Source organism: Saccopteryx bilineata, chromosome 2, assembly GCF_036850765.1.
Source record: "Saccopteryx bilineata isolate mSacBil1 chromosome 2, mSacBil1_pri_phased_curated, whole genome shotgun sequence".
Taxonomy (NCBI): Eukaryota; Metazoa; Chordata; class Mammalia; order Chiroptera; family Emballonuridae; genus Saccopteryx; species Saccopteryx bilineata.
The window spans coordinates 303,040,710-303,067,539 of NC_089491.1; the positions used below are offsets into that span (position 1 = coordinate 303,040,710).

The 26,830-nt window shown below is 37.0% G+C and overlaps 2 protein-coding genes and 1 non-coding gene across 6 annotated transcripts in view; all 3 read right to left on the reverse strand.

The window, feature by feature from the left end:
* CD55 (CD55 molecule (Cromer blood group)) overlaps nt 1-20,878 on the reverse strand; it is a 36,838-nt gene extending 15,960 nt beyond the window's left edge. The window contains exons 1-7 of one of the 4 annotated variants that reach the window (XM_066261487.1): nt 20,636-20,878; nt 19,676-19,858; nt 18,071-18,262; nt 17,592-17,691; nt 16,539-16,624; nt 4,977-5,039; nt 3,765-3,848 (exon numbers count right to left, since the gene is read on the reverse strand). In XM_066261487.1, coding sequence (XP_066117584.1) covers nt 3,765-3,848; nt 4,977-5,039; nt 16,539-16,624; nt 17,592-17,691; nt 18,071-18,262; nt 19,676-19,858; nt 20,636-20,735 — 808 coding nt within the window. In that variant the 5' untranslated portion in view covers nt 20,736-20,878. Of the gene's footprint in view, nt 1-3,764; nt 3,849-4,925; nt 5,040-16,538; nt 16,625-17,591; nt 17,692-18,070; nt 18,263-19,675; nt 19,859-20,635 lie in introns of all 4 variants that reach the window. The other 3 variants (XM_066261486.1, XM_066261490.1, XM_066261488.1) reach the window with 3 other exon arrangements.
* Nucleotides 3,856-4,920, reverse strand: LOC136324359 (uncharacterized; the record flags this gene model as incomplete). The annotated part of the gene is made up of 1 exon (XM_066257110.1): nt 3,856-4,920. A coding segment is annotated over one exon (1,065 nt), but the record flags the coding sequence as incomplete, so codon positions are not given.
* On the reverse strand, nt 15,615-15,718 carry LOC136327988 (U6 spliceosomal RNA). The gene has a single exon (XR_010730033.1). It is a non-coding gene; the product is annotated as a U6 spliceosomal RNA (small nuclear RNA).
* Nucleotides 20,879-26,830: the final 5,952 nt, after the last annotated feature.

Below are 26,830 nucleotides of genomic sequence, written 5' to 3' on the forward strand. Positions count from 1 at the left end.
CAGACAATTCAATTTAAAAATGGGTAGAGGACCTGAATAGGCAATCCTCCAAAGACAAAGATAGCCAATAGACGAAAAGATGCTTATCACCATCAATCACCAAAGAAATGCAAATTAAAACCACAGTGATATATCACCTCACACCTGTCAGAAAGGCTATCACCAATAATTAACAAGCAAGAAGTGTTGGCAAGGATATGGATAAAAAGGAACTCTGATGCACTGTAGATGAAAACACAAATTGATGCAGCCACTAGGGAAAACAGCATGGAGGTTCCTCAAAAAATTAAAAGTGGAACTATTTTACGATTCAGTGATTCCACTTTTGGGTATATATCTAAAAAAGCACATAACACTGCATAGAAAAAATGCATGCACCTACATGTTTATTTTTTAATAGCCGAAATATGAAAGCAACCCAAGTGCATAAAAAAGGCAATGGTACTGTGTAAAGCGGAATATTACTCAGCCATAAAAGGAAATGAATTTTTACCATTTGTGACAGCACGGATGGACCTAGAGGCTATTATACTAAGTGAAATAAGTCAGTCAAAGAAAGACAAATACCATATGATTTCACTTACATGTGGAATGTAAAATAAACAAACAAACAAAACAAAACAGAAATAGATACAGAGAACAAACTGATGGTTGCCAGAGAGGCGGGAGATTTGGAAACTGAGTAAAAAAGGTGAAAAAAATAAGAAGTAAAAATTGGTGATCAAGCCCTGGCTGGTTGGCTCAGTGGTAGAGCGTCGGCCCTGGTGTGGAAGCCCCAGGTTGGATTCCTGGCCAGGGCACACAGGAGAAGCTTCTCTACCCCTCCACCTCTTGCTTCCCTCTCTCTTTCCTTCATTCTCTCTTCTTCTCTCCTCTGTAGCCAGGACTCCATAACAGTTGGCCCCAGGCACTGAGGATGGCTCCATGGCCTCCACCTCAGGCACTAAAAAAAAAAAAAAAAATGGCTCTAGTTGCAACGGAGCAAGGCCCCAGATGAGCAAAGCATCGCCTCCTAGTGGGGATGCCAGGTGGATCCTGGGTGGAGTGCATGCAGGAGTCTGTCTCTGCCTCCCTTCCTCTTACTAAAAAAAAAAAAAAAAAATGGTGATTATAAATTATTCATGGGGATGTAAAGTACAGCATAGGGAATATAGTCCATAATATTGTAATAATAAGTATGATGCCAAGTGAGGGCCTGAAAGATCAGGATCACTTTCTAAAGTATATGATTGTCTAACCATAGTGCTATACTACAGAAACTAATATAGAATAATATTAAATGTCAACTGTAATTGAAAAATAAAATTTAACAGCACAAAATAAAGTTTGCTCTCAAAAACAGCTGTATTTTAACTTAATTGACAGGTTTAATTTAAATTTGTTAAATTATCTTGAAAAATTTTTTAAGATTTTACTTATTGCTTTTACAGAGAGAGGAGAGAGAGAGGTGGAGGGGAGTGAGAAGTATCAACTCATAGTTGCTTCACTTTAGTTGTTCAGTGGTTGTTGTATGTGCTTTCACCAGGCAAGCCCCGGGTTTTGAATCAGCAACCTCAGCATTCCAGGTTGACGCTCTACTGTGCACCACAGGCCAGACATCTTAAATTTTGCAGAAAAATATTTCAACAAAATTAGCTCTAAGACAAATTTATATAAAGTGAAATTATTCTCCTTATCTTGCCCTATTAAAAAGTGGGGTCCTGGCTGGGTGACTTAGTGGATAAAGCGTAAACCCCGTGCACCAGAGGTCAGGGCACATACAAGAAGCAATCAGGACACATCTAAATGGAACTAAGCAAAACAATAAATTGATGCTTTTCTCTCACTTTCTCTCCCTCCTTCCCCTTTCTCAAATCAAATAAAACATTTTTAAAAATGAGCATATTCACCCTAAAACTTTAGGCTTAGAGATATCATAAAAATTTAAGAAGTCAGTAAGCACATGCAAGTATTAAAATTAACTAAATCTAAATATACCAAAGAATATAAGACACAAAACTCATTTTGAGTGCAAAAAGTCTCATTAGATAATGTAAATATGACAAACTGTTTATGTAAGTTATAAAATGTACACAAAACAATATTATGTACTTCTTGTGGACACATACATATAACATAAGAATAAAAAAACAGAAAGGTTGCATACCAATCTCAGGCTTAATTGCCTTAGGTGTGAAATGTTCAAAGGAACTTTAACGATGATGTCTGTAATGGTCAAGTACTTAAAAAATATCTGGCAAACAGGCTTCAAGATAACATTTATGATATAGAGAAAATCATGAAATCATAGTCATTATGTGTAAAACTATTTTTTATAAACGCAATTAGCTGATGCCACTGAAGACTGACCAAATTCAGTTAGGAATTGAAGATTCCCCTATTAAAGAATGGAACTAAATGGAGTGAGATTTTGAGTATTTGTGTGTATTTGTATTTTTACCTAGCAGAATAAAGAAATATACAAAGGAAATTTCAACAATAGTGTCTAATGTTTTAAATTTTCAAAAATTATCTGGATAATGGCAAAATAGACTTTAACATAGCAATTACAAAACATTGAAAACAAACAATAACTATGATTTGAAGGCCCTAGACTAGAGAAATAACTAATTAGCACAGGCAGAAACTGATCAAAGCCAAGAGAGAAAACTGCGTGCAGTGAGATTTGCATGCATGCAGCTGAAGGAAATCCCTAGGCTGAGTGGTTTGGGCAGCAGAAACCCACAGTCCTACTGGCTTGAGAAGTGAGAGGATGGTCAGAGCATCCAGAAAGTGAGGGGCAAATCCGAGGGCCTGCTGTTGTTCTATATCTTGACATTTGTAGTGGTTACGCAAATATTTGCTTTAGAAAATTTACTGAGCCACACATGTAGGTTTTATGCAGTTATCTATGTGTGCATTGACTTCAATGAAAATGTTAAAATAAATTTTTAAAAGTTATCAAAAAGGCTTAGTTCAATTGAGATTTCCCAAGGAATGGAATGGAATGGAATGGAATGGAATGGAATGGAATGGAATGGAATGGAATGGAATGGAATGGAATGGAATGGAATGGAATAAGATAAAATAAAATGAGTGTGTTTATTGAAAAACAAAGAATGCCTATAAAATGACTATCCATTTAGGCAAGTGGTAAGACAAGACCTCCTGGTGGTCTGAATCAGCATTAATTTGTAAGAGGGGTTTTATTTCTTCACTCAGTAGGTATTTCTGAAGTCTACAGCATATTTTATTCCACTTTAATGAAAAGTGCCTTTATTTAAAGAGCCCTGTATTATTATAAACTACTATTTCAAAGAACACTGTGTTTTCAGTTACGTAGCAGAAACTGCTGAGATACTTCACCAAACTAGCAACACTAGGAAATCTGGAGCGATTCTTTAGCATGCTTGCGGGATGGGTCTCCATCAGTGAACCAAATCCAGAAATCAACCTTACAGATGGCATATATTTCATCCTTTAAAGAGTTCTGAGGAATTCAATGACTCCCTAAAGCTAATACAGAAAACAGAATTTCTTTATCAAGCTTAACTTAGCATTGTTTTTAAGGGGCCACACCTTTTTCTATATTATTGTGAAATGTTTTCTATTCTAAAGATTTACTCTGGCACAATTCAAGTCTGCCTCTGAAGAAAGTCCAGGACATTAGTATGAAAAAAACTCAGGCTACAGCAAATCCCAGACTATTTAATATAATCCTGATCCAGGAGAAATTTCCACCATAACACATTAGATCCATAGGAACCTGAAGCATGTCAACTCACCTGAAGAAGTGTTTCCTCCTCCTTTAGGTGTGCTTCTTTTATGAAAAGGTGTTATTGCCATGGGAACATGTGGACTCTGTGTTTCTGTAATATGAGCAGAGGTCAATCTTTGTGTTGTATGGAAACCTTTAGTCACTGGGGCATGTACAGCAATGAACTTTTGTGTAACTGGACGACTCTGTATAAGTGAAGTTTTTGCTGTTGTGGATCTTTGGGTTTTGGGTGTGGCTTGTGTAGAAAAATTTGATATGATAGGAGTCTGGGCTGCTGGTAGGGTCTCTGTAGATAGAGAGTCTGATTCAGAGGAATCATTTGCTATGATAGGTTTCTGGGGAATTGGTGGAGTTTCCATAGCTGGAAAATTTAAGGTAGATTTCTGAGGAATTAGTGGGACCTTTGTTGCTGGAAAACTTATTGTAGTGGAATGCTGAGGAGTTGATATAGCTTCAGCTGGGATGTCTACTGTGGAGGGTTTCTGAAGTGTTGATAGGACTCCTGTAGCTGGACTGTGTACTGTCTTAGGTTTCTGAGGAGTTGATAGGGCTTTGGTACCGGAAACATCCACTGTGGTGGGTGTCTGAGGAATTGATGGGGCTCTTGTAGCTGGAATGTTCACTGTCTTAGGTTTCTGAGGAGTTGATGAGGCTGTGGTACCAGGAACATCCACTGTGGTGGGTGTCTGAGGAATTGATGGGGCTTTTGTAGCTGGAATGTTTACTGTCTTAGGTTTCTGAGGAGTTGACGGGGTTTTGGTACCAGGAACATCCACTGTGGTGGGTCTCTGAGGAATTGATGGGGCTCTTGTAGCTGGAATGTTCACTGTCTTAGGTTTCTGAGGAGTTGATGAGGCTGTGGTACCAGGAACATCCACTGTGGTGGGTGTCTGAGGAATTGATGGGGCTCTTGTAGCTGGAATGTTTACTGTCTTAGGTTTCTGAGGAGTTGATGGGGTTTTGGTACCAGGAACATCCACTGTGGTAGGTCTCTGAGGAGTTGATGGGGCTCTTGTAGCTGAAATGTTTACTGTCTTAGGTTTCTGAGGAGTTGATGGGGCTCCTGTAACTAGAATGTGTACTGTGGTGGGTTTCTGAGTTGATGGGGCTCTTGTAACTGGACTGTGTACTGTTTTGGGTTTCTGAAGAGTTGATGGAGCTTTGGTACCTGGAGCATTCACTGTGGTGGGTCTCTGAGAAGTTGATGGGGCTTTGGTACCTGGAACATTCACTGTGGTGGGTCTCTGAGAAGTTGGTGTGACCTTGGAAATTGGAGGACTTTCTGTGAAAGAGAAATGTTTTGAAAAATTAGCTAAATAATGCTGTTAAGTTTTAGGAACCAGTTGCTTACTCAATGACTCTTCTCTTTCTCCATAAACACTTAAATGACATTTAAGAAACCAAATCTTGTGCGTTTCCCAAGAAACTAAAATGCTAAACTGTTTTTGTTTTAATATAAATTGTACCTACAAGCAACTAAATATACTAAAGTAGTATTGAGATACTTAAACTGTTTTCTTTGTGAAGAAAGAAAGCCAATGTCAAGAGTCAGCAATGATCTAATTCTAATAAATTGCCTCCTTTGCTCATGCTAAGACCAAAGAACAGCAGGATGCAAACACTGGACCAACAGTAATCATCACAACAGATATCACAGAGTCACTTTTTCTGCAGCTTTCAGTATATGTTAGTGACCTTGGAAACTTCACTTGTTTCACCTGCTTCTTAAAGTAATAAATCAATCAATAAAATAACTCCTCTTTTCTCCTCTTGTGCTGGTTACCAACTTTACATACGTCAATTCCTCTCTGGATTTTAGGTGAGCTAACAAGTAAGTATCTGAAGTGCAGCTTCAGTTAAGATCTTATTCTGAGAATCACACATAACAACACAGTAAAATTGTAGGTCTTCGGGCCTGTGTGCCTTTGGACTGCTTATGCAGACTCTTCCACAGCAGTACCGAGCAGGGCCTAGGCCTGCTTCACCACATCCTAGAGACCAAGTTCTCTAATTCCTCTGAACTTCAGTTTTCTCTCCTATACCACAGAGCAGATTTTTTTAATGCTATTGCACATTTGGATTCTACCTAGAATTCAAACTCCAATAAGATGTTGCAGTCCTTTGCAAAGTCGGTATCCATTTACCCCCGCGGCTGCTCTCCACTTCCTCTCGCGTGTTCATGTTCTACCTGGGATGATCTTTGTTCCACTTGATCCTATAGGATTTCCTTTAGCTTTTCATTCTGTGCAGGTCTCCTCTTGTGAAAAGTTCCTTTGGTTTTCATATGAGAACATCTTTATTTTACATTTAGTTTTAAAGGACATGTACACTGGGTATAGAATCCTAGGTTAGCAGTAATTTTCTTACAGCATTTTAAACATTTCTTCTTATTGTCTTGACTTCCATAATTTTTGTTGTGAGTCAATGACAAGATGCTTTTATTTATTTATTTATTTTTTTGGAACAACCACAACAAAATAAAGACAGAGACTGTATTTAGGTAAACGGTTTGCCTACTAGCAAGACACAAGTTCCAGTAAACAAGTGAAAGTGTGCATCACCTGAGACAAAGGGGAGGCTGTTCTTTATTTCCCTCATTCTCATGCTTTATTTTTATAAATTAAATTTTATTGGGGTGACCCTGGTTAACCTACTATACAAGTTTCAGAAGCCCAATTCTGCAACACATCTTTGTACACCATATTATGTGTTCACCCCTTCCAAGTAAAGTTTTTGTAACATAGCCATTTATCCCCCCTTATACCCTCCTGTGTCTCCCCCAGTCAAAACCCTGGCAGTCTCCACACTGTTGTCCATATCTGTGAGGGTTGTTTTGTTTTTTGGTGGTGGTGGTGTTTTTTTTTCACACAAAACCCCCTCCACCCAAGAACTGTTAGCCTGCTCTCTATGTATAAGTCAGTCTCTATTTTGTTTGTTACTTCATTTTGTTCATGAGATTCCACTCATATGGCACTTGTTTTTCTCTGACTGGCTTATTTCACTTAGCATAATGCTCTCCAGGTCTATCCATGCTGTTGCAAAAGGTAAGATTTCCTTTATTTTTATGACCACATAGTATTGCATTGTGTAAATATACCATGGCTTTTTTATCTACTCATCTATTGATGGACATGTGGGCTGGTCAGTGACCAGTTTTATTGTTGCTCCTTTGAAGATGAGAATGTGTGTTTTTGTGTCTTGGTGTTTTTATTATTTCTTGGTGTTTCCAAACTTTTGCTATGAGGTACTTGGAAATAGTTTTATTTTTTCTTTTAAGAGACCTGAGAGTTTTTGGAATTTATTGGTTGATATATATAATTAATATTGAAAAATTCACAGTATCTTTAGATATTTCTCTTGCTCTTGCTTTTATTTCTCTCTTTTTCTCTCCTCTGTTTCTAACACATCTTGGAGTAGTTTAACATGTTTAAAATATCTCAAACTCTTATCTATATTTTACAATTTCTTTCTCTTTGTGCAGCAGTTTGGGCATTTTTAATTGATCTCTCTTCCAATTCCTCATACTGTCTCCTGCTGTGTTCAAATTACTGTTAAACTTATCTGCTACATTCTCAATTTCAGATATTATATTTTCCAGTTATAGAATTCTTATTTTACTTCATTTCCATAGATAAAAATTCTGTTTATCTTTTCTTTTAATATCTTACACACATTAATCACTACTAACTCATTATCTGGATCTTCTTGATATGGTTTTATTTTCTCCTCCTTGGTTATATTTTTTTGCTTCTTTTCATGTCTAATAATTTGTTACTATGTGTCATATATTGCATATAAAAATTCAGATGATAAGACCTTCCAAAAACAGGGCCCTCTTTTGTAATTGATCTGAGGTGATCACATCCTCAGCTCATGAGAGGAGCTGGGTTACAATGTGAGTGAGACTCCCTCTTGCCTCTGCTCCTTGAAAGTGGCCCTTCTGGGCTTCTTTTAACAGCTTGATAGATATTTGGTTCCTCAACCCAGGGACATTGTGGAAGATACAGGTCTATCCTTCACAGATACCCTAGCTCAGCTGTCTGGCCTCCTTCCCCACATAGCTTCAAAGTGGACACAATGTCTTAATGAGGAGAGACTGCTTGTATCTTTAATATATGCCTGTACCTCTGATGGGTATTTGTTGTCCAAATATCATAAGGTTCAGACAGATTTAATTTTGTACTTTGGAAGCTTTGGGTCTAGCTCCCCAGTCTCACGTGCAGCCCCAGAATCAGCAAAAGGCCCTTGGAAAAAAACTGGGTCTGTATTTGAAGAACCCAATTTCAACAACCATTAAAAGCTTTGCTAGTTTCTGTCTTCCCTGGCAGTGGTCTTTTATCTGGATCCAGATGAATCTTTAGCTCAGGGCATCTCAGAATGGTATGGCTTTACTCCCCACCCCCAGGAATTTTAGTTTACTCAGTCCTAGTTCTTCCCATGGCTGTATCTTATGTCTTTAAAAATAGGATTTGGGTTTTTAAGTTTTATTTATTTAGTTATTTATTTAGTTATTTATTTATTTTAATCTATTCCAGTTTTGTAGTTACTGTAATGGGAATATTTCCATAATCTACTTGCCCACTAGTACAGAGTAGTAAGTTCTACATAACTGATGATTTAATAAAAGAAGGGAAAATAAATATAAAGTTGACCAAGTTTTAAAAACCATATAAAAAACCCATAATTAAATAAATTTAACTAAAACAATATTTTCACCACTTATATTGTCACATCTCCATATCATAAAGACTATTATCATTAACTGTGCAGCGAATCAGTACAATGATGGCAATATTGGTGAGAGAAGAAATTAGTAGTTTCTTTGGAAACAATGTTTGTAACATTTATCAAAAGTTTAAATGCATATACTTTTGCTACAGTAATTATACTACAAGGACTTCATTGATAAAATGTACTTACACATGTGCAATGAACAGATATACAATAATATTTGTTGCAGGATCTTCTGTAATAATAGTTGTGTGTTTTTTTAAATCGAAACCCCAAAGCTAAATTTCCTTCAGAAGTAGACTGGTAAAATAAATTATATATTTATTAACTGAATACAATTCAAAAAGAAATATGTATATGTGCATTTACTTTCTAGGGTAAAATACAAAAATTTGAAAACAATGGTCACTTCTGATAGAAGGATAAGGATAGGTTTTATTTCTCACTTTACATTCATTTTCATGGTTTTATTATTATTTCACTATATTTATGTATACTATTTATAATAACAATTATTTTAACAAGCAATCCTATTTAAAATTCATGCTGATAGAATTTCAAGTATAAAATATGACACTATTTAAACAGATGCTACTGATTAGTACTGTGCAGGTTTATAATACAACTTCACTGATATTTTAAGTATCTCTTCAAAAATATATTTTAAAAGCATTTCTAGGCCTTGGCCAATGGGTTCATTTGGTTAGAGCGTCAGCCCCAAACACCAAGGCTGAGGGTTTGATTCCTGGCCAGGACACATACAGGAAAGGACCAATGAATGCACAACTAAGTATAACAGCAAATGAAGGCTGCTCTCACTCTCTTTCTCTTCCTTCCTCTTTCTGTGTTTCTAAAATCAATCAATAATAAAATAAGATAAAACAAAGCATTTCTAAAGATTCTGAGAGTAAAGAAAAGGCAGTAATGAAAAAAGTCTAGAGGATGAAGAAAAGAGAATAGTCAAATCCTGGAAACAGAATATGAATAAATGTAATTTAATGAAGCAAACAAAGAAAAGTATGATCACTGTCTAGATCTCTTAGTTCAATCTAAGAATCCCCTCAATTGTATAAAATAAGCTGCTTTTATATACTTTGTGTAAACTAAGAGATATCTGTATTAACTTAATGAAAATAAAAGGATAAGAAACAGCAAATCTATAAAGCCAGTCCTATCCTGATACTAAAAGCAGACAAAAAAATTTAAAATAAAATTACAAGACAATATCTTCTATTTTTTGAGTGCACACACAAGAGAGAGAGAAAAAGAAAGAAAGAGAGGGGCAGAGACAGATAGGCTAGAAAGGAGAGAGATGAGAAGCATCAGTTCTTCATTGTAGCATCTTAGTTGTTCATTGATTGCTTTCTCATATGTGTCTTGACCGAGGGGCTTCGGCAGAGCAAGTGATCCCTTGCTCAAGCCAGAGACCTTGGGGGTCATGTCTGTGATTCCATGCTCAAGCTAGCAATCCTGCACTCAGGCTAGTGAGCCCAAACTTAAGCCAGATGAGCCCATGCTCAAGCCGGCAACCTCAGGGTTTCAAACCTGGGGCCTCAGCATCCCAGGCTGATGTTCTATCTATTCACTGTGCCAACTCCTGGTCAGGCCATGCCAATATCCTTGATGAACATAAATGCAAGAATTTTCAACAAAATATTAGTAATATGAATTCTACAATACATTAAAGGAATTAGACACCATCATCAAGTAGGATCTATCCCTGGATGCAATTATGGCCAACATCCATGACTCAATCAATATGATACATCATATTAACAAAATAAAGACTAAAAACCACATGATTATATAAATATATTCAGAAAACACATTTGACAAAATTTATCATTATTTTTTAAATTTTATTTATTGATTTTAGAGAGAGGAAGAGAGAAGGAAAGAGACAGAAACATTGATCTGTTCCTGTATATGTCCCGACAGGGATCAAATCTGAAACCTTCATACTTTGGGATGATGCTCTATCAGGCCATGGCATTCATCATTATTTTTATGATAAACATTTTCAACAAAGTGGGTATGGGTAGAACATACCACATAATAAAACTTATATATGACAAACGCACAGCTAATATCATTCAATGGTGAAAAGCTGAAAGATTTTGGAACAACACAGGGATGTCCACTATCACCATTTCTATTCACCAAAACTTTGGAAATTCTAGCCACAGCATTCAGATAAGAAAAAAAATAAAAGGCATCCAAATTGGAAAGTAAAACTCTTACTATTTGGAGATGACACAATACTGTATATAGAAAACAAAAAAGACTCCACCTAAAAAACTACTAAAACAAATAAATAAATTCAGGAAAGCTGCAGGGTACAATATCAATAAACAGAAATCAGCTGTATTTCTATAGGGAGTTCATAGACTCTCTGAAGTGTATGTATGTGTGTGTGTGTGTATATATATATATATATATATATATATATATATATATATAATCTCCCCAAGGGTAAACATATAATAAGTATGTAAACTGCTTAGCTTTGCATTCAGGCCACTCCATTCCCCTTGGTCATATTTTACTTTACAGTACAATAAATTCTCTCCAATTAGGGTAAAGCCCTTAATACATTTTGTATTATAGCCTGTCTATATACATAACAAACAATCAGAAGGAGAATTAAAGAAAATAATCCCATTTATAACTGCATCAAAGCGTAAAATACCTGTAGTTAGGAATAAATTTAATCAAAAGGTGAAAGACTTGTACTCTAAAAACTGTAAGACACAGAAGAAAGAAACTGAAGAAGATACAAAATAAATAGAAGAATATACCTTGCTCAAAGATTGGAAGGATTGATAATGTTAAAATGTCCTTATTACCTAAAGCAATATAAAGGTGATCTCTCTTACAATACCGATGACATCTTTTTCACAATTAAAACAACTAGGCTTAAAATTTATATGGAACCACAAAAGACCCCTCAAAACCAAAGAAATTTTGAGAAGTAACAAATTGGGAGGTGTCATACTCCCTGATATCAAACTGTACTAAAAATCTACAGTAATCAGACAGTATGTTACTGGACTAAACACTGATATACAGATCAAGGAAATAAAATAGAGAGCCCAAAAGTAAATCCTTGCTTATATAGTCAACTAACTTATGAAAAGAATGCAAGGATATACAATACAGTACAAATCGTATGTTCAATAGTGGTGTTTTGGGAAACCTGAACAGATACTTGCAAAAAAAAGTAAAATTGTACCATTTTCTTACATCATATTCAAAAATAAACTAAAAATGTATTATAGACTTAAATGTAAGACCTGACACCATAAAACTCTTAAAAGGAAACATAAGCAGTTAACTCCTTGAAATTATTCTTAACAATATATTTTTGGATATATGTCCTCAGACAAGGAAAACAAAAGAAAAAATAAGCAAATATGACAATATCAAACTAAAAAGTTTTTGCACAGCAAAGGAAACCATCAACAAAATGAAAGAAAAACGACTGAATGGGAGAATACCAGCAATTGATAGATCCGATAAGGGGTTAATATTCAAAATATCATATACAAGGAACTCATACAACTAACAACCCCCCAAAATAATCCAATTTAAAAAGTGGGCAAAGAACCTCAATAAAAACTATTCCAAAGAGGACATACAGATGGACAACAGATATGAGAAATGATGTTCAATGTCACTAATCACCAGGGAAATGTAAATTAAAACCACAATGAGATATCTCCTCACATCTGTAAGAATGACTATAACTAATGAAGCAACAAAGAACAAGTCCTGGTGAGGAAGTGGAGAAAAGGGAACCAACCCTTGTACACTGTTGGTGGGTTTGTAAATTAGTGCAGACGCTGTGGTAAACAATATGGAGATTCTTCAAAAAATTAAAATAGATCTGTCATATGATTCAGCAATTCCACTTCTGGGAATTTATTTGAAGAAAATAAAATATTATGCGAAAAGATACATGCACCTCTGTGTTCACTGCAGCATTAATAGTAATAGCCTAGATATGGAAATGTGGAAGCAACCTAGGTGTCCATTGATAGATAAATGGATAGAAAACTGTGTGTGTATACAATGGAATATTCTTCAGCCATAAAAAGAATAAAATCTAGCCACTTGTAACAGCATGGATAAATTTAGAAGGTATTGTGCTAAATAAAATAAGAGAGAAAGATAAATGTCATATGATTTTATTTATATGTACAATCTGAAAAACAAAATAAATGAATAAACAAAACAAAACAGAAATAGACTAATAGATGTGGAGAAAAAAATGTTGGTTGCCAAAAGGAAAGAGGGTAGAGAGGGGAATAATTTTTAAATATTTTAAAATAAGAGAGAAATAAAAATAGAAACAGCAAATTTAAGCTAATTCACTAAAAAACATGAGGCAGATGTATGTATGCGTGTGCCTCTATGTGTGTATATACTTTCATATATGTCATGCATGTGTTTATTTTTTATTTGTATGTAGCCACATGTTCTCCACATCTGTGGTTCTTTCTTTTTAGGAAGTCATAGATCCCTTTGAAAATCTGATGAAAAATTGACACCCCCCAAAAAAATGTAAATACACTATGCACAACATTTTACATTCATTTCTCAGGGAGTTCATAGGCTCTCTGAAGTGTGTGTGTGTATATATATATATATATATCTCCAAGGGTAAACATATAATAAGTATGTAAACAGCTCAGCTTTGCATTCAGGCCACTCCATTCCCCTTGGTCATATTTTACTTTACAGTACAATAAATTCTCTCCAATTAGGGTAAAGCCCTTAATACATTTTGTATTATAGCCTGTCTATATACATAAGAGTTCTTTTGCCCTTGAATTATTCCATTGTTAACTTCTGGTGACTCTGGACAAAAAATTTCTTTAAAATAACTTCAACATATTTTAAATTAATGAAACTAATTTCAATGAATGTCAAGGTATTTTAACAGGTAAATAAGACTAAAATTTGTTATTTTACTTTAAAAAAACAAAATTACCATTTTTTTATAAGTTCAGCATTATCAATGGGTGCTTATAAGTACCTATAAAGTCATGGATAATATATTTGGAGGTTTGGATACAAATGCAAAATATGAACGTTAACTTTAAGCACAATTTATAGAAATACAGTCGTATATAGCTTAACAAAGGGGTATGATCTGAGGAATGCATTAAGCAATTTCGTCATTGATCAAAGATCATAGAGCGTACTTACACAAACCTAGATGGTTTAGCCTATTCCATACCTAGTCTCTGTTATACTCTGAACCACTGTCATATATGCAGTCAAAATGTCATTATGTAGCACATGACTGCAATAAGACTTACAATATACGTGTTAAATAAAAATTACATTTAAGTTTGCACATGTTGTACAAATATCAAACTGGTGTTAGAAAAATAAAGGAGTTCAGGGGTAAAAATAGGGCTGAGACTTTAGGGACTAAATAAACTTGAGTTTAAACCTAAGATATACACTTCTTCTAAGACAGAGCAGAGAAAAGGGCATTACTGTTCATTCCCTAGGGCAGTGTTTTTCAACCAGTGTGCCGTGGCACACTAGTGTGCCGTGAGACATGGTCAGGTGTGAGTATAAATACATTTAGAAACTATATTATTAACTATATGTATAATATGCACTGTGTTAGAGTGTCATTTTGTGCATTTTTGTAGGTGGTGTGCCCCAGGATTTTGTAAATGTAAAAAATGTGCCGTGGCTCAAAAAAGGTTAAAAATCACTGCCCTAGGGAAATAATGCCAAATGAAAGACAGTGGAAATTCAAATGGCATACTTGGGAAATAAGAATGGATCATCTGGATATAGAGCAAATGGTCTTAAATGTCAGAATTAGATTTTGAGTTTTAGGATAAAAATTTTTAGGCATGTATTGACTCATAGCCTCTTATTTAAAGCAAATCTTATTAGGCAGTTGAATTTGTAAAATATGTAAGCAGAGTTACTCTAGTTACAGTATAAAAAGAGGCCTCCCCTTGCCAGTACCCTGATAAATATTTCAGTTATTCCACATTCTGTAGAGCCATGAAGTTGTTCTTCTCTTCTTTGTTTTTAAACAAAAAAGTAATGTGATCACATATGCACATCAATGAACTTAAGTATTCAGAGAAAACTAGCAAATTTAACAATTACTTTTAGGCTATTAATCAAAGCAAGCAGCAAATCAAAAGCAATCTGATGCACACCAGACTAGGGTGTGTGATGACTAAACGCATTACCCTCAGTTCAGTTTACGTTTTCTGAGCACCTAATACAGCAGACATGGTGCTATACATGGAAATGCAAAATGGAGTAAAGTATTGCTTCTATGTCTTCAAATATAGTGGGAAAAGAGATGTAAAGAGATAATTTCAATACAAAATAGTGAGCATTATCACAGAAGCATGCACAGTGGTGTAGAAAGGACAGTAAACTGGCCTAGGAGGTGAGAGAAAGTTTTTAGAAGGACTACCAGAGCAGATCCTTAACTAAGAAAGAAAAACACCCACTAGTAAAGCAAAAAGGGACTGGAAAACATTTTAGGCAGAGTCAGCAGTATAAGGCATGATATGGGTAGATGGAAAACTACAGTACTTTGCATGGGTAGAGCATAAAGTATGAAGGCCAGACATGTGTGTGGAAAAGTAGTTGGACCATGACTAGCCCTGTATATTATACCAAGGAGTTTGGGCTTTGTAAGTGATGAGGAGATACTAATAAGCTTTAAGAAAGAAAGACATGTCATGTCTGTGTTTCAGATGGATCACTCTGGGTAGAGTATCAATGAAACATTAATGGAATACAATAATGAAGGTTGGAGGCCATTGCAATCAGTATCATCTTTGAACTCAGCAAGTAGGACTCCTGCCCTAAAAAGCCACATTCTAAAAGGCAGTGCTCTGGCCCTCCTCTAGCTGTGCCTCTCTATACTAGATTGGGTATTTGCCAGGGTGAAGAGCTCTGCTCATTGAGATCTCCTTCCCCATCCCATTCTAAATTATGCTTCAGACACTGGCACTCACACTTTCCTGTGCCAACATCCTTTTCAGGTCCTGAGAGGGTCCTTTCTCCTCATTCATATTCTTTCTTTTTTTCTTTCTTTCTTTTTTTTTTCTTTCTTTCTTTTTTTTTATTTTTTTTTATGGCATGCTTCACAAGTTTGTGTGTCATCTTTATTCAGGGGCCATACTTATCTTCTCTAAATCACTCCAATTTTAGTATATGTGCTGTTCAAGACACATGATCCATATTCTTGAGGATGGTCTATACCAGTGGTCCCCAACCCCGGGGCCGCAGACCGGTACTGGTCCGTAGGCCATTTGGTACCGGTCCTCAGAGAAAGAATAAATAACTTACATTATTTTCATTTTATTTATATTTAAGTCTGAACGATGTTTTATTTTTTAAAAATGACCAGATTCCCTCTATTACATCTGTCTAAGACTCACTCTTGATGTTTGTCTTGTAAGTTCGACAATTATATTTAAAAATACCACAGTTTTTACGCTGGTTGCATAATTTTATTTTGTGCATTTATCCATCCCACCCTAAAGGCTGGATATTATTTTCTGACATTAAATCGGTCCATGGCCCAAAAAAGGTTGGGGACCACTGGTTTATACTGCTGATTGGGCATACCTCTCACCCAAAGTTCAGTGGAGTTAGGATAAGAGTCACAGGAAACTTGGGTGTATGGACCTAGTTGTCCATTTACATGCATCAGAGGCCCCTTACAGTGCAAGAAGGAGACACCTATTTGAGAAAGGCTGGGTTTTATGACGGAGACTTCCATATCTTATCTACTTTACCTGACTGTTAGAAGAAAAGACAAAATAATAAATGAACAAACACAATACCAACTTTAGTTTGTTTTTAATCCATTATCTCCGAAGCTAATAAATTAAGGAGCATTATGAATAAAAGTCATTAAACTAAAACACACGTTAGAAGGAAAGGGTACTACAAATATATATGGTGAGTAATTCTTAATGCACAGAAAGTAATGTGTCATTAATTATTGAGCCCCACATCATGAGTACTTAGACTCTTTCAGTCTTACCTTTGCACTGTGGCAAGGGATCGCTCCAATCAACATTCTCTCCTACAAGAACACAGTAACTAAAAGGTGCACCAACTAATTCGTACCTAAACAATGAGGGAAGAAAAAAGAAATTGGGTTCTCTTAAATTCTCCAAAATATTTTCTATATCAATAGATGGAGACAAAATAATACTTGATAAAAGTTCTCATGGCTTAAAGAAAAAGAAACAAATTTAAAAAGGAGACATCTAAAAGATAAAGTATAAAACATGAAAAATATGTCTTATTTGGATGGGGCACATATTAGAAATATTAAAGTGTTTGAAAACATTTTAAAATGAGATAGATGCTTAAATATTTTATATTTCTGAACTGTAAAAGATCGATATAGGCTTCATACAGTAATAGAATGTACCTATATTTAAAGGGCTCAAAGCACTCCCAGATTTGATATTAATGATCTAAACATGTGTCTAGTACAGGAGATAAGAGATGCCGATAGTTTTATTTTATAAAAAATGGCCACACATACAGAGAGTAAAATGTGATAATCAATTTGTAGATATTAAATGAGAAAATTAATATAAAGTTCTCAGCAATGTCTGAGACACTGATAATACTCAGTGAGTGATTGCTTATTTTCTACATAAAGAACATATAAAAGACTTTATGTTAGATGATATTTTCACAAGAGGAATAAATATTTTTAACCTATGATATTTTGCATATATAAGAAGCATGCAAATTGATTAGGTAAATTAAAGATTGGTTTTATTTAACATTTGCTTTAATTTCTGCAAGTATTATCAATATAGGGGTGTTTTTACTAATCACATTTAAAATTTTATAATTATTCACATATGTACTGAAATCTAAGAATTTAGAGAATTTAGAGGTATTAGAAATCTTCCTTTTTAAGCTTATTTTACTAAATTTAAGCTCATGAGAAGAATCTTTGAAGAGAGGGGTGGTTTTATTGCTGTTAACTTGTAAACACTGGCCACAAATCCATCTTCCATCCCATTTTTTTTTCATTTGTTAAATATAGAGAGTTTAGTATGTGAAAACTTACCCTGCATCACATTTGAAGGTAATTAATGCACCAAATAATATGTCAGTTGTTATATTGACATGACCATTTATTATTCCTCCAGGTTGGGGACATGATTTTTCTAGAAGACAATACAGATGGTTACTTTTATTAAATTATCAGGCGCATCTATACAAATTCATCATATGAACCATTGGTAATCTCATTTCCTTAACCTATTCAAACCCTAGTCATTTTATAAGTTTCAAATAAGCAACATATTTAGAATACATATTTAAGTTAACCTTAAACAAATTAAATGTGAAATCTGGGAATAAATTAATATTTCTATTTCACAAGTATTTAGTTTCCCTAATTTAAAATAAAATGACTGTAATGTTTCCTTTAAGAATATGTCTAAATAATAATATGTATACATAGACTTTCAGCATGAATAAAAGATGAAATACTACTTCACCAAATATCATAGAATTAAAAATACTCTTTAAAATTATACTCACTTTTACAAAATTCATCTGCTTTGGACCATGTAAAATTCTGAAGGCAAGTTATATTTTCTGATAGGGAATGTTCCCTATTGAAGCCTCTACGACACTCATATTCCACAACGGAACCAAGTGGGAAATAATTCTGTTTCTTATAAGCACTTTTGAGAGATGCAAAACTTAGCCTGGTTGGAACATCACAGCTACCTAAAAGTATTAACAAAAGCAACAAAGAGTAATATCACTTTATTTTATATTCTATATTTCATTATTTGGAATAATTTGGTTCTTATATCACCCCTTTTCTATACTTATTTGTGCATATTTGGTATTTAACTATATTAATATCAATATGGCATTTATAATGCATAAAGCATATTCAAATATATGCTTGTATTTCCTAATTACTAGAGGCCTGTAAAGTAGATTTGGTACATAAATGTTACTATGCCCACAATTCAAAAAAGATAACCCATTTATGTTGCTACCACAAGTCTGGCACTGATTCAGTAAATGCCAATTCTCTTACCCTGCCTCATGTAGCATGGGGGAAGATGAGAACTGTTACTCCCAGACCCCTGGGTGAATGTCCGGGACAACAACAATAGTAACAATAATATTTATGATATACTTCTAAATATTTTACACATCTAAATTCACCTAATCCCACAACAACCTATTGGGACAAGGATCAGATGAGCCAATATGTACATAAAACTATCAACAAACTTTAAACAACTGGGAAAATATGAATTTATAGAGGCATGGAATAGTGGATGGGGTACTGAGACTCAAGTTTGAACCCTGGCTCTTCTGCAGAAGAGCTGCTGATCTCAAGGGAGATAGGAAACTTCTGGAGGATTGTATCCTCAACTGTGAAATGAGGGTGAGTTCCTACTGACCTCCTGGAGCTGTCTGGAGAATTAGGTGAAGCAATATAGGTAGTGGAGTTATAAACTGTCACATGACACATATGCAAAGGTTATGCACTTCAACCTACTGCCTTCTATCACAGATAGGTTAAAAAAAATCTTAAAGCCCATTTCACAGATGGTTTCAAAAATTACTGAGGTAGCAGTTTCTATGTTTATGGAAGTTCCATTACTCCAACTTGTTTAAAGGCAAGAATGTAGTCTTATCTTTATACCTACTTGTATATGGCAAAGCTAATATAAAGCCAAGCACAGATTTTGACATAAATATAGATAGAGACATTTTCAACTGCCATCACAGAGTTGTATTTGGCAAGTCCTACCTTAGAAAAATCAAATTTAAGAAAACAGAGAACCTATGTTATGTGCCTCAATGTAATTTGCCAAACATGTTCATTTTATCCTAAATGTATTATTCCCTAAACAAGAGCAGAACCTTTTGGTTATTTTCTCTGTTAGTTGTATCAGGAGGTACAGTGTGTGGGGGTGGAGGGGGATCTTAATGGAGAAGCAGGACCTGTTTCCGAATGCCATCAATTAGCTGGAGTGTGAAGTGCCAACAGGCGTACTCTGGGGTTTAATAATGTTAGAAAACTATCAATTACCAGTCATTCTAAAGATGGATAAATGTAAACTTAACAAGATACATTCCATTTCCATAACTTTCCTAAAAAAGAAATGAACTTACGATTACAAAATTCTTCTATCGTTGACCATTTGTCCACAAGACAAATCACTGAGTCTGGCATGCCAGGAACTTTTACAAAGCCTTTTTCGCATTTGTATGTTACTATGCTTTGGTCAGAAAAACTTGTCTGACCTTCCAAACCTGGTTTAGCATTAGGTATATCCGGAGGAGGCTTGCAGTCACCTAGGGAGGAAAAAATAGGACTGAAGGCAATACCACTTTTCAATTTGTAGCAACATTCCTTTCCCAAGGCAATAAGGGAAGCAGCAGTGGCTGTTGATGCACATGTAACATTGCCATCCAGTGCCGAACTGACTGACACACCAAGAATTTGCCAGTCTTCCTGTCTTGTCATTTAATTCAAGGCTAAAAGAAGTCGAAAATAAATCCCTCCCCTTCATTATTTTCATTTTTTAAAAAGGGATTGAGTATTTATGTCCACTTAGATACTGTTGCTAGGCACACAGTAAGACAGACTCCCCCTTGAAACGTTAACTTGGAGATGTGCACATTTGTAGTTTCACGTGCTGCACCCGACTGGACTCTGTTTAGGAGCGATAGCGGTCAGCTTACTCGGCTTCCTTCCCTGAAAGAGAGGCAGGGGGTTTGACCAGTCACTCTACTGGGGCCCCGCCCGTGGCTTCCCGGTGTTTGGCCGCTCAGCAAACAGCCAGCGCTTTCTCCGCGCTCCCCACCTCACTCCTAAAGCCATGCCAGCTGGGGTCCGGCACAGCAAGACCCCTAATTGCGGGTTAGCAGCGGAATCCTCCCTGTCCCCTAGGGATAGGGACAGTAGGAGCGCTGATCCTTAAAGGCAGAAGCTTAAGGGATCAATTCCGACGCCTAAATCGCTCACCTCCGCTAGTCCCCAGACTTCTCGGCTTTTACGGAGACGGACCCAGCCCCTCCCACACAGCCTAGGGGTTCACCAGTGGGGCTGGGTCCCCGGACCCCACTCACCCCGCGCAGCGAGTGGACACAGCAGCAGCAACAGCAGGAACAGGGTCAGCCCCCCGAGGCGTCGCACCACTGCGGGGGCGCAGGGCCAGGCAGAACTCATGGCGCGGCGACAGCGACCCGGTGCAGGCACTCCGCGTCCCCAGCAGCGCAAAATCAAGTGAGATTTAACAGAGAGCTGTGTAGCAGCACAGCGTACTTGTTCTGTAAATCAAGTTAAATTAGCGCTTTGACTGGTTCCAGGACTCTGAATCACCAAAGGGTGGGGTGAAGGGACGCTTGGAGAAGGGGATTTGCTCGCACCAGGTGCTGGGCGGGGCAAGGGCGGGGGTTCTGGCTAGCGTCACTGGCACCTAGGGACCTTTGACGGGGAGCTGGGAGTCCTGGGCATGGAGAGGAGGAGCTCTCTGGCGCCGAACGCTAAGACCTTGTCTTTCTCTTGTTGGGTAGTGTCTGCAATGAAGCCACCGGGAAATGATTTCTGCTTTCTACGTAAACAAAAAAATTGGGGTGGGGAGGCAGAGGAGAGGGGAGTGTTCCACGTGGCCCGGCTTGGCTCCCCAGAATCTGAATTAGTTTAAGACAAACTTAAGCGCCCTTGGTGCAAAGCTGAGCGGCAGGTTCGGTGGATTCCTGGACTGTTATGTCTTCAACTGGAAGGCCTGCCAAAAGCCGGCAAGAGAACGGGGAAGCAACTGCGTAGTGTGTGGTCTCCTAAAATGTTCAGCAATTAGAAAACAGCCAAATGCAGAAAGACCCAAGAAGCAGGTGGAGCAACACAGCAGGGAGTGATTGTTGTTCATACAGCATTGGGCGGGAATCACTTTCTTGCCAGGGTTCTTCTCATTTCAAGGGGACCTCATAAATCCCACTTTGGGACAATTCTAGTCTGACTGCAAAGAGACAGTCACCATATGTTGGGGGGAGGAGAGGGGAGGGGAGAAAGATGACAAAACAAAAACCAAGTGCCAGAAAGCTAAATGAGAGGGTGGTAGATTTTAAGAGGAAGGTGAGCTGGAAGGTTTTTCCAGGGGCTTGCATGGCTGCCCACACATTAGAATCACATGAGAAGCTTTTAAAAAATCCAAATGCTCCAGCTAACCCTCAGACAAGTTAAATTCGAATTTCTGGGGATGGAACAAGGGCATCAGGATTATTTAAAGTGCTTCAGGGAAGTAATTGCACTGTGCAGCCAGGTGGACAGCCACAGATTTTTATGGTGTTGGTCAGAGTCAAGATCCCCTCCATCCAGCACTGTGCCTGCCCAAAACACTAAAGGACATAAATGGAAAAGCCAGATACTCACATTTATGGAGAGTAACCCCAAGAAATTGTTTTCCTTTAGTAATTTACCTGAGTCGGGTTAGAGTCCTAGCCTTGCTTGTTTGCATCTATCCCTCAACCACCTTACGTGGTAAAGTGAAATCCCTGACTTGGAACTATGCCTTAGTCCATGGACCAGCCGTGGGGCTAACTGTTGCATCAAAATGCTTTTTGATCTTCTTTATGGGTTCGTATGAGCCTTATAAAGAGGAAAACAACAGTTTCCAACAATAACTTTTTCTCTAGCTCATGCTTACTATGCTGAACACAACCATATGTCACTCAATACTGAAACTAATTCTATAAGGATTCCAGGAAAGGAATTCCTATAATCTTTCCTAAAAACCTATCAGTATTAAAACATTTTTAAGTATAGAAGTTTGGCTTTTTAAATCATCTAGTGTTTCATCTCATATTTTCTATTAAACCATGTTACTTTTGCTCTCATATTTGATATAAAAATACAAAGTTTATCAGAACCTAGCAGTATCTTAGAAATGATGCCAGCTCTTCATTTATTCTCTGTAAGAGCCTCCCCACCACAGTTTCTGCCACGCCATTATGAGATGGTAGTTTATATTTCTGCTTGAGCTCATAGAATTGATATGAAAGGCAAGGTAGTATCATGAAAAAGAGCTGGAGATCAAGATCAATTATGGAGCTATCAGATGACAACTTTGATGCCTATTAGAGGTAACTGTTTATTAAGTGAATGTAATAACTTCTTTTATCCAGAAAAACAATGAGCTCTGCAAAGTGTCAAAAAAATTATCTCTGTCACCCAGCTTAGCTACACTGAATGCTCTAAGCATTCACCTTCCAAACTACATAGTTCTTGATAATACATTTTTTTAAAAAACGGAGCTTTTACAAGAAATAACTGGGTGAACTCTTTAGTAACATTTGTGGCCACCCCCAAAATTTCAACATTCTGAGGCAAAGGGAAAAAGAACACTATTCATTTACACAATTTAGTTAAAGCTTCTATAATTAAAACAATGTGTGCATTATTTTAAGAAATATTAAATATGTAAATTTATAACATAAAAGATTATTTTAAATAATGAACCTCAAATTATATTTCAATCACTTCATATGTATTATACCATTTCACCAATACAACTTCATGAAGTGCAGATAATTGTCCACATTTTATAGATGAGGAAACAAACTGAGAAGTTAAGTAATTAACCAAACACACACACTTCTGATGCCATCCACAAGGCAGTCAGTCATCAAAGATATTTTCTATCTACAGAACACCTAATTAGGTATTTGGCAAAGTTGATTTGGGAACCAAGTTCCTTCTGGTGTCAACAGTAAACTTGAGTTTTCATTCTTGATCTACCAAAAACCAGCTTCATGTTCTCACCCCAGTCACTCTAACCCTCAGGGCCTCATTTTCTCATTAGTTAAGAGTTTAGGACTAAAATCTTTTCTATAAAGCTTTTCAATTCCAAAATTATAAGTTTAGGGGAAAATAATATAGATAGATGATAGATAGATAGATACATAGATAGATACATAGATAGATAGATACACAGATGATAGATAAATTAAGTAGATATAAATATAGATATAAACAGATGTAGATATAGATAGATATAGATGTAGATGTAGATATAGGTGATATAGATGTAGAATATATATAAAGTATATGTATAAATATAAGTGCTATGAGAATGTCACACTTTATATATATATATGATATATATAAAGAAATATATATATAAATGTGATAAGTGCTATGAGAATGCCACAACTTTATATATTATATATATATAAAGTAATAGAAAATAGGTCAATGATTTTGGCAGAAATTAGGAACCATACAATGACAACATCAAAGGCTTTTAATAAACTAGGGATCATCTAGTACTCAGAAGCACATTAAAAAAGGGCAAATACTTGCATTTAAGAATCTCTGGGGAGATGACGTCAGAGTAATGGCGGGGTAGGAAGCGATACCAATAAATCTCCCCCAAAACTCAACAAGATCTTCAACCAGAAACAGAAAAACCTATACTTGGAGCCTCCAGATGCTTCGCAATACACCCAAAGGTATGGTCGAGTGAAAAATTGGCTAAATATATAACCAAACCCCGAAGGAAATAGGGAGTAAGAAATGCTCCGCCTTCCTCACTAACCTAAACAGGGCGGCTTTCTCTGGTAACTGTGAATATAGAAACTGAGGCGGGCAAAGGGAGTGAATAGATCCAGGCCACCGCGGCACAAACGGCCGAACCAGGCTGTGGCACGGAGATCCAAGCCGAGGAAAATCTGATCCTGTGGCAACCCGGGCAATACAAGCTAACACTCGCGCCAAACCCAAACAAAGAAAGACAAGCGGAGCGGCCATTTTACCCGGTCTCCTGGTCGGTGCGCAGTTAGTGGGCGAGAATTTCTTCCTAGGCCCCGAGAGTGGGTGCCCGTGTTGCCCCACGGAGAGGCAGGGTCAGAGGCCTTTCTGTGGGCCGAGGGCAGAGTCTCTGGGCAGCCCCAGCGCCCTGGGAAAGCCACGCACGGGAGGGAGTGAGAACTAATTCCAACGGTGGAGATTTTCCGTGCGGGCGGAGGTTTCACTCAGAGGGAAACGCAGCCGGCCTCATATCCTGGTTTGCGCGCGCAGATAGTGAATGAGAGATTCCTCCGTGTGCCTCGGCAGTGCGCGCCCGTGTTATCGCACAGAGGGGCAGAGTCAGGGGCCTTTGTGTGGGCCAAAGCGGAATCTCGGGCCGCCCCAGCGCCTTGCAAAAGCTGCGCACAGGGACGGAGCGAGACTCAATTCCAACGCTGCAACTTTTCCCTGCGGTTGGGGGTTTCACTCAGAGCGTGAGACTGCTGGCCGGATAGCCTGGTCACAGACAGTGAGTGAGAGTTTCCTCCAAGCGCCCCGGAAGTGGGCGCCCGCCTGTGTTACCGGACAGAGTGGCAGAGCCAGAGGTCTTTGAGTGGGTAGAAAGCCCGCCTGATTATGCTTGCAGCTCTGAATGACTGAGCCTTACCCAGAGCCCTGTGCTGAGTGGAAATAGAGTGGGGAGTTGCCAGCTCTTTGAGCCTCTTACTATCCAGACAGAGGCAGCAGCAACCCCATAGCTGGATTATCAGGCTACTAATTGAGGAAGGAAAGACTAGGAGAAAGGCTCCAGGAACACGGACTCTCTCACTGTCGGAGCCTATAAATGCTAATGAAGCTCGACTGCCAACGAGACTAAAGCACAATACATGACATCGCCATAGAGATTTATCAACTGCAAACCTCTACCTGAGCGTGCCAAAGGGGCAGAACCCGGGGTACAGAGTCACCGACCAGGAAGAGGGAGAGAAAAGAAAAAGCAAGAAGATAACCTCTCAAAATCAAGAATAATCTGCAGACTTTATAACCTATCCCATTTTATTATATTTGTTCGTTTGTTTCTCTTATCTTCATTCTTGAGACTTTTTTTTCCTCCTCCAATTTGGCCGATTAACTCTCTGCCGGTCTTACTCTCTCCTCTCCTTGAACTACACTACCCATAAGTGTTACATCTCCCATTATCTTTTCTCTTCTCTTCCTTTCTCTCTATGAGGGTTGCACTCCAAAACTCTTAACTCTCTCTCTCTCTCTCTCTCTCTCCTTTCTTTTTTCTTTTTTTAGTGGTTCCCTCTTTTTTTCTCTCTCTCTCTTTCTTTTCTCCCTCTATATTAGTTTCTTCCTTTTTCCTTTACATCTCCTTTCATTCAAACCTCAATAACAAACAAATTATCTTATCTGGGACTCAAACTTATGTTTGTGGCATTTTGGGGGGTTTTTACTTCACCTTTTTAACTCACTAGCAGTGCTCCCATCCCTGGCTCTCCATATTATCTAGTTCTTGTTCCACTAAATACAATAGTAATTTTTTAATTTGTCCCCCCATTTTTCCGTTTTCCTCTTATTCCTCTCATCATAACTCTTAGACAACCAACACCTAAAAGCAAATCATTTTATTCTTGACCCAAATTTTTTCCTTATTGGCTTTTTGTGGGTCCATACGCTCTTTTTTTTTTCTTTTTTCTTTTTTTTTCTTTTTTCTTTTTTTTTTTTTTTGCCCCTTTATTACTTTTCCCCAATTCAGGCCCTCCATCACAGGCATTGTTTGTTATAATTCACAGTTCACCACAAGATTTTCTCAAGAAAGAGGGGAGAGGAGAGGAGAGGAAAAAAGGAGGGGGGAATAATTTCCTTTTTTTAAAATTTTTATTTTATTTTATTTTTCTTTACTTCATTTTTAATTTTTTTTAAAAAAAAACTCATCAATTTTTTATTTTTTTATTATTATTTTTTATTTTTTTAACTTTTTATTCTTTATTAAATCTCATTAATACTATCAACAAAACCACCCTCAGATGCCATTAAGGAAGAGAAAATCGAATACCATGGATACAAAAGAAAGAGAGGTAACACAGCTAGATGAGGAAAAATCTATGGAGAAAAAATTTAATATATTGGAAACCTTGGAGCTAAATGACAGAGAATTCAAGATAGAAAACCTAAAAATCCTCAGAGATATACAAGAAAACACAGAAAGGCAATTTAGGGAGCTCAGAAAACAACTCAATGAACACAAAGAATATATGTCCAAGGAAATTGAAACTATAAAAACAAATCAAACAGAGATGAAAAACTCACTACACGAGCTGAAAAATGAAGTAACAAGCTTAGCTAATAAAACAGATCAGATAAAAGAGAGGATTAGTGAAATAGGAGACAAGCAACTTGAGGCACAACAGAGAGAAGAAGAAAGAGACTCAAAAATTAAAAAAAATGAGATAGCCCTACAAGAATTATCTGACTCCATCAAAAAGAATAACATAAGAATAATAGGTATATCAGAGGGAGAAGAGAGAGAAAAT